This window comes from Oncorhynchus keta, chromosome 10, assembly GCF_023373465.1.
Source record: "Oncorhynchus keta strain PuntledgeMale-10-30-2019 chromosome 10, Oket_V2, whole genome shotgun sequence".
NCBI classification, from domain to species: Eukaryota; Metazoa; Chordata; class Actinopteri; order Salmoniformes; family Salmonidae; genus Oncorhynchus; species Oncorhynchus keta.
The window spans coordinates 63,886,417-63,897,835 of record NC_068430.1 but is presented as its reverse complement, the minus strand read 5'-3'; the positions used below and the strand labels follow the sequence as shown (position 1 = coordinate 63,897,835).

Here is an 11,419-nt window from a genome sequence, read left to right as displayed (position 1 = left end):
CTCTCCGTGGCCGATGTGAGTAAGACCTTTAGACAGATCAACAGTCACAAGGCCGCAGGGCCAGACGGATTACCAGGAGGAGTACTGCGAGCATGCGCTGACCAATTAGCAAGTGTCTTCACTGACATTTTAAACCTCTCCATGTCCGAGTCTGTAATACCAACATGTTTTAAGCAGACCAACATAGTGCCTATGCTCAAGAAAACTAAGGTAACCTGCCTAAATAACTACCGACACATAGCACTCATGTCTGTAGCCATGAAGTGCTTTGAAAGGCTGATCGTGGCTCACATCAACACCATCATCCCAGAAACCCTAGACCCACTCCAATTTGCATACCGCCCCAACAGATCCAGAGATGATGCAATCTCTATTGCACTCCACACTGCCCTTGCCCACCTGGACAGAAGGAACACCTATGTGAGAATGCTATTCATTGACAACAGCTCAGCGTTCAACACCATACTGCCCTCAAAGCTCATCAATAAGCTAAGGAACCTGGGACTAAACACCTCCATCTGCAACTGGATCATGGGCTTCCTGACGGGCCGCCCCCACGTGGTAAGGGTAGGTAACAACACATCCGCCACACTGATCTTCAACACAGGGGCCCCTCAGGGGTGCATGCTCAGCCCCCTCCTGTACTCCCTGTTCACTCATGACTGCACGGCCAGGCACGACTCCAACACCATCATTACATTTGCCGAAGACACAACAGTGATAGGCCTGATCACCAAAAACAACGAGACAGCCTTTAGGGCGGAGGTCAGAGACCTGGCCGTGTGGTGTCAGGGCAACAACCTCTCCCACAATGTGATGAAGACAAAGAAGATGATTGTAGACTACAGGAAAAAGAGGGCCGAGCACAACCCCGGGGCTGCATTGGAGCAGGTTGAGAGCTTCAAGTTCCTTGGTGTCCACATCACCAACAAACTAACATGGTCCAAGCACACCATGACAATCGTGAAGCGGGCACAACAAAACCTATTCCCCCTTAGGAGACTGAACATTTTTTGTCATGGGTCCTCAGATCCTCAAAATGTTCTACAGCTGCATCATCGAGAGCATTCTGACTGGTTGCATCACTGCCTGTTATGGTATGGCAACTGCTCGAACTCCGACCGCAAGGCACTTAAGAGGGTAGTGCGAACGGCCCAGTACATCACTGGGGCCAAGCTTCCTGCCATCCAGGACCTATATACCAGGCAGTGTCAGAGGAAGGCCTTGAAAATTGTCAAAGACTCCAGCCACCCTAGTCATAGACTGTTCTCTCTGCTACCACACGGCAAGCTGTACTGTAGGTCCAAGAGGCTTCTAAACAGCTTCTACCCCCAAGCCATAAGACTCCTGAACATCTAGTCAAATGGCTACCCAGACTATTCACATTGCCACCCACTCCCCTCTCACCATCACTGCCACTCTCTGTTGTCACCTATGCATAGTCACTTTTAATGAACTCTACCTACAACTAACCGGTGCCCCCGCACATTGACTCTGTACCGGCACCCCCCTGTATATATTGTTGTTTTTTACTGCTCCTCTTTAATTACTTGTTACTTTTATCTCTTATTCTTACCTGTCGGTTAGGGGCTCATAAGTAAGCATTTCACTGTAAGGTCTACCTACACCTGTTGTATTCGGCGCATGTGACTAATACTATTTGATTTGATCCTCTCCTCATGTCAGTGGGAGCACGATATTTTAAAAAAAGCCCTCATTTAGATTGGAATAAACATTGTACTTTAATGTTACCTAAATGAGGCTAACCATCTGACTCAAGAGGAGGACTGTTTGACTTTGAAACAAGATCGTCACTCTGTCTATCGACTCCATCCCATCCTGATGGCACTACCTCAGGTTGGCCACTAGCTGGCGGGAGTGGAGAATTTGGTGGTCATGCAGACATGAGGTCAGGCATTGTGTTTTTCCGAATGTCATCAATTAGGGTTTTCCCTTATGATGTTGCAATATGTCCATTATGTGTGGTCACAAATCTTTCGTGGGTGGAATTGGGGAAAAATTCATTCTGGGAACTCGCCAACGCAAAAAATCCTAGTATTCTCCTTGAAAAAACAGTCAAAATGATTTATCTTTCAGAACTCCATACCCACATGTTCCTCCTATTTCCTCCCATAACCATTGTGTGGGATTAACCAAAGCCAGTAGATGCATCTGTCACCCTAGATGAGCCATAGATAAAGAAGGGAGCTTTAATGAGTGTCTGGGAGAGAACAGACACTGTTCTGTCCATCAATTAGGACTGCTTAGACTGGTGTCCTTTGAACTGTACTGGACTCCATGTCCCAGCATGCTCTATGGCAGAGACCAGGGGTGGAGGACGGGAGGCCTCCTGAGGTAATACATCACCACACCTCAGAATACAGATTAGAATGGAATGAGATTCTATTTCTCTGATAATTTCAATCTAACACCAACCACTCTTCCACTCTTCTCCTTTCCTTCGCTTATTGCTTCCGATAGAACTCATATTGCTAGCTGGGTTGGATTCAATCAGCGATTCATACTACAGGAGCCTGTTGATGTCTCCTGCATCTTTCTCTTCAACCCAACCCAACACTGGGTGTTTTTGCTTCCCAGACAGGTGTAGCTCCCCATCGAGACTAGTGGTCATGTACTGCATGAAACAAACCATTCATATCAACTCTCACATAAAACACATTCTTATACATAAAACAGAAATTCTTGCTTCTCCATCAACTCAAATAACTCCAAGCAAAATATCTGAATATGCCCCGCATTACTGCCTCGCATTACCGCCTCGCATTACCGCTAATGATACTAACAATGGAAAGATACTGGATACTGCATGGTTGTGTTTTCAACCATGAAACGATCATGAAACAACCATGAAACAACCTCTACTCTCCTTAGGACACAACTTCTCACTTGGATATATTTTTCCAGGGAGGGTTACTGCGAGAGGGGGACGAGAGAGAAAAGGGGCATAGAAAGCGAGAGAGCAAACAAGTGACAAGGGGAGATAGAGAGCGAGACAGAGAGAGAAAGCGAAAGACGGGACAGAGAGAAAGACAAGAATCGTTTGGAGTCAGAAAACACATTTCAAAGAGGCCAAACGGCCTGTATGGGAAGTTGGATAGCAACTAATAAAGTGCATCTCTTCACAACAATAAATAATGCATCAAGAGGAAACAACATGAAACACTGAGACTTGTTTCATCCTCAGAAAGACGGAGAAAAGGGTTTATTAACAGACGTCGGTGCGTTGCGTTCATGTCATGGAGGAGCGCTCGTACCAGGCCTCATTTAAAGTCAATATCTAAAGAACTTCTCCTCAACTTTGCTGACATTTGGTCCAGATTAATATTTTGTGACATAAATTGAATGCATTTGTGTGAAATAGTTAGTGTCGGGCTATAGTTGGTTGGTGAACATGCTGTCGTGTTTGGAAGTGTTCTGAAAACTGTTCAAGTGCGGTCGTGGCACATCCTGAGGCAATGGAGAATGTATTTTCTATCTCTTTTCTCTTTCTATGGTGGGATACGTAAACAGAAACAAATTGTCTGTCTGAAGTACTCTTACAACACCAACCCCCCATCTCTCTCTCTCTCTCTGTCTCTCTGTCTCTCTCTCTCTCTCTCTCTCTTTCTTTCTCTCTCTCTGTCTCTCTCTCTCTCTCTCTGTCTCTCTCTCTCTCTTTTTCTCTCTCTGTCTCTCTCTCTCTCTCTCTGTCTCTCTCTCTCTCTGTCTCTCTCTCTCTCTGTCTCTCTCTCTCTGTCTCTCTGTCTCTCTCTCTGTCTCTCTCCCTCCATTCAGTAACCACTGGAAACCCTTGTGACTCCACCTACAGTCGGCCTCTGCAGTTCTTTCATGTCCTGCCTCGCTGCCCCAGCGGGGAAGGAGAGTCAGTTCTCATGACTCAGTACAATCAACCGGCCACCCCCGCGAGGGGGGGAAATAGTTCTGGCCACCAGCTGACGGCCAAGGACAGAGGATCAAACAAACCGCCAAGCGGGGCAAGAGCAACTAAGGGCTAATCTCTGTTAGAATAGACATGCAAAGCGGTTTGGGTTACCGGGATGGGGTTGCAATGTGGTCGCCTTGCAGTCAGTCGACTGTATGGTTATCATATGAATCACTGGATAGGAAGGTAGAGTTATGTTTTGTAGTAGAAATGTATTATTTTGGGAGCTGACTTGTCAGCTGATGTGTTTTCTATCGACAGTGTGTGCCTGTGGTGTAGCAATGAGTTTGGTGTGTGTGTGTGTGTGTGTGTGTGTGTGTGTGTTTGCATACATGCATGTTTGAGATTTTCCTGACCACTTGACCTGACAGAGTATCTCACAGCTGTACAACACTGACATCGTGTGACATCATTTGTAAATTAAACTTATACTGTTATTGGGTAAGATGTTGGGTTAAACCATCTACAAGAAAACAGTATTTTTTATTCATCGTAAAATTTGATCTCTACGGAATTTTTTTTCCGAGGAACAAATGCATTGCATTACATAGAAATACACATGGTTTTATTGACATTTAATTCAGGCAATCAATGTTCTCGGTCTCAATTTGCTTTGTCATGCACAGTTGAGTTTCAGCACTGGGCTATCTCAGATGGCAGGGAATCATCATCGAATGTATCACTTGGTTCTAGAAAGGAAAGCACCCACACATCATGAAGACTTGATGGTAATGTTGTTATTTGTTTAGAGCGAAAATAGCTAGCAAGAAAAAAAAACACACCTTCAAAGCATTCTGGGATCTTGAGTTTTCCATCGATGCACTGCGTTGACACTGCATAGCCACACTTCTTTTCCTTGTTCATACAGTAGACCGAGAGGACTTCCCCATGTGAGATTTTATTGGGCTCGAAATCCTTTATCCAAAATGTCCTTCCATTGTAAAGGATGCGTCCTCTTTTAATATCTACCTTGCAGGGAACTGTGGAACAAAGAGGGAAATGATGATGAATAAGAATTTAGAATGAAAAAAACAGCAACATTCAGCTATTCAAAACACTGATTTGATAGGTAAAACAATGTAATAAAACAAAGCAAAATTACTAAATTGTCACAAAATCGGTGGTCCTACCCCTGCAAGCTGGCTTTATTGACCAATCCCCTGTTTGGAGACATTCGATCTCCACAGGCCCATCCAGGACATAGTCTATATTACATCCATATCTGACAGTCTCCTTGAAGCCGTACTCCCTCTTATCATGAATGTTCATGTAGCCGTTGTTGATGTCTGTTGGAGCTGAACAGGTCACCACTGGAAACAAACAGAGGTCAGTCGGGGCTAGTGTGAGGTCAGAATACCACTTTATCATCCACAAAGCAAATCACTTGTCATGTATTACCACTTAAACGGTGCAATTTGTATTTCATTTCATTTCCTCTGAGGTTTCACAAACATGTCTGGCCAAAACTAAAAGTAACAAACAGTTACACGAGCCAATAACTATCCCCCTCAGTTTACAAACGTTATGGATTGCACCTTTTACTGAGGTGACATGAAGTCTTCAGCAATAAATATAAAGATGTTTTATTGTCACATGCAGGGCCCCTGTAGAAAATTAGGGTTAAGTGTCTTACTCAAGGGCACATCGACAGATTTTTCACCTTGTCGTTAGGGGTAGTCAAACCAGCCCCCACCACCATCAAAGTCACCCATCCCTGCTCTAGGCTACCTGCAGCAATACAACAGATCAGAGACTTTGACTGATAATACTGTACCTACATTTACATTCTGGTGGCTCAGTCCAGTCTCCGTTAGTGCTGCACGATCCCCTCTCATTGCCTATGAGGACAAGTGGAGGGAAACACTCGTAGGTCCCCCCAAAACCAAACACCGTCATGTTGCCTGTGAACTTACTGTCGTAGACTATTTTCCCATATTTAGGTATTGGAGGAAGACCACACGTCACCGCTAACAGAGGAGAGAGATTTCATTCACATGCTCATTAATCAAGCACATTTGATCCAAAAACGTGATATTCTCTATATTTTTTTGTTATCAGAGACATACGATGTAACATATGAATATGAATAATATAGCCTACAGTAAAGCCATTATTCAAATCTCCGTTTTACACATTGTGGAATGCTCTTTACAATTACAGCAATAAGGCCACGTTTACATTGTGCTTATAGATTTGTAATTGTCAATGTGAGTTTGTATGCATTATCAATGCGAGATCATGTTGAATCATTACTGTTCAGTGCTAGAGTAGCTATGCATTTCAGTATAAGGCAGACACTTACGTGTGCACTTCGGTGGGGGATCACTCCATTGTCCGTCATGCAAGCACTCAATGGTACTGGCTCCTTGCAGGATGTACCTGTAGACCACATTACCGTAATCTGTCAAATGATGTGATAAAACAAACATCAAGTGGACACTATGTCAGGTGTATGGGTATACAGTGATTTCAACGTTGACCTACTTCACATGTGTTTGATACAATAACACGTTATAGACTTTGACAGCACAGAGAGGTGACCAGTTGTCAATGAGACAGGAAAATAGAATTTGTAAACGCTATTCCCCATACCCCTCGTGGCAGGTGTAGTTGATGGTACTCTGGTAGACAATGTCCACAAACTCCATGTCTCCGTGGTCCAAGGCGTCTGGGAAGGAGCAACTCTTTGCTGCGTCAGAAGTAGAAAAGGATCGATCAGTCAGCAATGCTCAACAGTTCCATCAATGAGTATCAAATCAAATCAAAATCAAATCAAACTATTTGCCACATGCGCCGAATACAACAAGTGTAGACTTCACTGTGAAATGCTTACTTACAAGCCCTTAACCAACAGTGCAGTTCAAGAAGAAGAAAATATTTACCAAGTAGACTAAAATAAAAAGTAATAATAAAAAGTAACACAATAAGAATAACAATAACGAGGCTATATACAGGGGGCACCGGTACCGAGTCAGTGTGCTGGGGCAAGCTAGTTGAGGTAATCTGTACATGTAGGTGGGGGCGAAGTGACCATGCATAGGTAACAAACAAACAGCGAGTAGCAGCAGTGTACAAGAGAGAGGGGGGTAAAATGTCCGGGGGCGATTTTTATGAATTGTTCAGCAGCCTAATGGCTTGGAGGTAGAAGCTGTTGAGGATCCTTTTGGTCCTAGACTTGGCGCTCCGGTACAGCTTGCCGTGCAGTAGCAGAGATAACAGTCTATAACTTGGGTGACTGGAGTCTCTGATGATTTTATGGGCTTTCCTCTGACACCTCCTATTATATAGGTCCTGGATAGCAGGAAGCTTGGCCCCAGTGATGTACTGGGCCGTTCGCACTACCCTCTGTAGTGCCTTTACAGTCAGATGCCGAGCAGTTGACATACCAGGCAGTGATGCAACCGGCCAGGATGCTCTCGAGGGTGCAGCTGTAGAACCTTTTGAGGATCTGGGGACCCATGCCAAATCTTTTCAGTCTCCAGAGGGGGAAAAGGTTTTGTCGTGCCCTCTTCACGACTGTCTTGGTATGTTTGGACCATATTAGTTCGTTGGTGATGTGGACACAAAGGAACTTGAAATTCTCGACCCTTCTCCACTACAGCCCCATCTATGTTAATGGGCCCTGTTCAGGCCCACCTTTTCCTGTAGTCCACAATCAGCTCCTTTGCCTTGCTCACATTGTTGGAAAGGTTGTTGTGCTGGCACCACACTGCCAGTTTTCTGACCTCCTCCTTATAGGCCGTCTCATCATTGTCGGTGATCAGGCCTACCACTGTTGTGTCGTCAGCGAACTTAATGATGGTGCTGGAGTCGTGTTTGGCCTCGCAGTCGTGGGTGAACAGGGAATACAGGAGGGACCTAAGTGCACACCCCTGTGGGGCCCCAGTGTGAAGAATATATATTGAGTATCAACTGATAATACATGGAATATACTGAGTATCAACTGATAATACTTGTAATATATTGAGTATCAACTGATCATTCTTGTAATATATTGAGTATAAACTTATAATACTTGTAATATACTGAGTATCAACTGATCATTATTGTAATATATTGAGTATAAACTTATAATACTTGTAATATATTGAGTATCAACTGATCATTATTGTAATATATTGAGTATAAACTTATAATACTTGTAATATATTGAGTATCAACTGATCATTATTGTAATATATTGAGTATAAACTTATAATACTTGTAATATACTGAGTATCAACTGATCATTATTGTAATATATTGAGTATAAACTTATAATACTTGTAATATACTGAGTATCAACTGATAATACATGGAATATACTGAGTATCAACTGATAATACTTGCAATATACTGAGTATCAACTGATAATACTTGTAATATATTGAGTATCAACAGTTCATTCTTGTAATATATTGAGTATAAACTTATAATACTTGTAATATATTGAGTATCAACTGATCATTATTGTAATATATTGAGTATAAACTTATAATACTTGTAATATACTGAGTATCAACTGATCATTATTGTAATATATTGAGTATAAACTTATAATACTTGTAATATACTGAGTATCAACTGATAATACATGGAATATACTGAGTATCAACTGATAATACTTGCAATATACTGAGTATCAACTGATAATACATGGAATATACTGAGTATTAACTGATAATACATGGAATATACTGAGTATTAACTGATAATACATGGAATATACTGAGTATCAACTGATAATACTTGTAATATATTGAGTATCAACTGATCATTATTGTAATATATTGAGTATAAACTTATAATACTTGTAATATACTGAGTATCAACTGATAATACTTGCAATATACTGAGTATCAACTGATAATACATGGAATATACTGAGTATTAACTGATAATACATGGAATATACTGAGTATCAACTGATCATACTTGTAATATATTGAGTATCAACTGATAATACTTGGAATGTTTTTATGAGGATCAAATGATGATACATGAACAGTACTACTGTTTTTGGTCCAACTTTATAACAGCGACCTACTTGAGCACTTGAGTCTAGACTTGGTCCAGTGTCCACTAGCAGTGCAGATGATTGTGCGAGAGCCTGAGGTGGGTGTATATCCTCGTTTACACGACAGCACCACCACGTCTCCGGGGGAGTACACCCTCTGGAGCCCCTCCAGGTCCATACCGTCACCCAGGGACGGGCGGCCACATTCTGAGGGGGCAGACAGGCAACGGGATGGGTCAATAAAACACACACACACAGAAACACACACAGACACAGAAACACACACAGACACAGAAATAAACATGGACACAGATTAACCAAAGAAGTGCCTGTGCAATTCCCCAGACATGTTACTTGTAGTCAAGTGATAGTTTGTTGAGCATAAAGGTAGGTGGACTATTAAGATAAAGTGTATTTTTACTTTCAGCTTACAGTAACTGAAAGTATTCGTCAACATGACACAAGCCCATTTGCCTGAACACACTCTGAGAGTACATAGCAATATTGAACAGCATACAGCACAGAAACACAGAAGGCTTCTAAATCAATAGGCCAAAACTGGGACATACTGAACAAACATATAAACACAACATGTAAAGTGTTGGTCCCATGTTTCATGAGCTGAAATAAAAGATCCCAGCAGTGTTTCATAAGTAGAAAAATCTTTTCTCTCAAGTGTATTGCACTAATTTGTTTACATCCCCGTTAGTGAGCATTTCTCCTTTGCCAAGATAATCCCTCCATCTGACAGGTGTGGCATATCAAGAAGCTGATTAAACAGCATGATCATTACACAGGTGCATCTTGTGCTGGGGGCAATAAAAGGCCACGCTAAAATCTGCAGTTTTGTCACGCAACACGGACGTCTCAAGTTTTGAGGGAGCGTGCAATTGAATGTTAATTTCTCTACCATAATCCAACATCTTTTTAGAGAATTTGGCAGTACATCCAACTGGCCTCACAACCTTAGACCACGTGTAACAATGTCAGCCCAGGACCTCCACAACCAGCTTCTTCACCTGCGGGATTGTCTGAGACCAGCCACCCAGACAGCTGATTAAATTGTGGGTTTGCACAACCAAAGAATTTCTGCACAAACTGTCAGAAACTGTCTCATGGAAGCTCATCTGCGTGCTCGTTGTCCTCACCAGGGCCTTGACCTGACTGAATCCTGGTTTCAACTGTATTGGGCATGTATGGCGTTTTTTGCAGGCGAGCAGTTCGCTGATGTCAACGTTGGGTTATGGTATGGGCAGGCACAAGCTACGGACAATGAACACAATTGCATTTTATCCATGATAATTTGAATACAAAGAGATATTGTGGCAGGGCCCATTCATCTGCCGTCATCATCTCATGATAATGCATGGAATGCTCTGAATCGACATGTACGACAGCATGTTCCAGTTCCCGCCAATATCCAGCAACTTCACAAAGCCATTGAAGAGGCTTGGGACAACATTCCACAGGCCACAATCAACAGCCTGATCAACTCTATGTGAAGGTGAATGGTGTCGCACTGCATGAGGAAAAATGGTGGTCACACCAGATACGGACTGGTTTTCTGATCCACGCCCCTACATTTCTTTCAACGGTGTCTGTGACGAACAGATGCATATCTGTATTCCCAGTCATGTGAAATCCATAGATTAGGACCGAAGGAATTTATTTAAATGTACTGATTTCCTTATATGAACTGTAACTCAGTGAAATCGTTGAAATTGTTGCATGTTGCGCTTATATTTTTGTTCAGTGTAGATGATGTATTCATAGATACTGTACCTTTCTTGGATGCCACTGGTGTATACAAGGCAAGCAGACAGATCAGCAGCAAAGACAGACTTGGGGCCATTATCTGTGGTGTGGAGAGAGTGTCCTCTCCTCTCTGCTTTCAGGGGTAAAAAAAAAAAAATCAGAATGTCGTTGGAGCTCCTAACTTTTTATGTTACTCAAGGTAAGAGTCGATGACAACGCAGAATGAGGCAACCTCGAGGTCTTTTAGTATTTTTGTAATTCACCGTAACACACCAGACCTTTGTGAGCCTTACTGGTTATATGCCCCACCCCTATTCCTAGTACACATCAACATCAACAAGTTCTCTTCATCAAACCCTGTCTGCGGAATAGAATGTGCTTTCAATCCATTTATGTGGTACAATAAAGTTGACTGAAACTATTCTAGCCCTATAACATTGATGTGGCTAGATGACGCAGTGGTGTAGATCTACATACGCAGACCTACCACTATGAAATCTTTACTTGTGGGATTGTATCCGTTAACCTGTAGGACATGCCATTTTGTAATCTCATACAGTTTGTGTTTGATGTTCTTGTTGCAAAATTGCAAGAGTTCAGTCAGATACCGAGTTCAAGTCAAAACAAAGGTTTGTTTACTCTGAGTTCAAAAGTAACTTGTTTTTCTCTCCCAAAACTGCAGAGCCCTTTGTGTATGAGCAGAGCTTCCAAATACTGTAATCCTA

The 11,419-nt window shown here is 42.5% G+C and overlaps 1 protein-coding gene across 1 annotated transcript; it reads right to left on the bottom strand.

Annotated features, from left to right (window-relative positions):
• Positions 1-4,407: 4,407 nt before the first annotated feature.
• LOC118372304 (beta-2-glycoprotein 1-like) lies at positions 4,408-11,056 on the bottom strand. Its single transcript, XM_035758139.2, has 8 exons — positions 10,722-11,056; positions 8,970-9,146; positions 6,536-6,632; positions 6,246-6,322; positions 5,722-5,910; positions 5,074-5,253; positions 4,726-4,923; positions 4,408-4,632 (listed from the first exon to the last, which is right to left on the bottom strand). Exons 1-8 carry the CDS (start codon positions 10,789-10,791, stop codon positions 4,577-4,579), a joined length of 1,044 nt encoding a protein of 347 aa, XP_035614032.1. The 5' UTR covers positions 10,792-11,056; the 3' UTR covers positions 4,408-4,576.
• Positions 11,057-11,419: the final 363 nt, after the last annotated feature.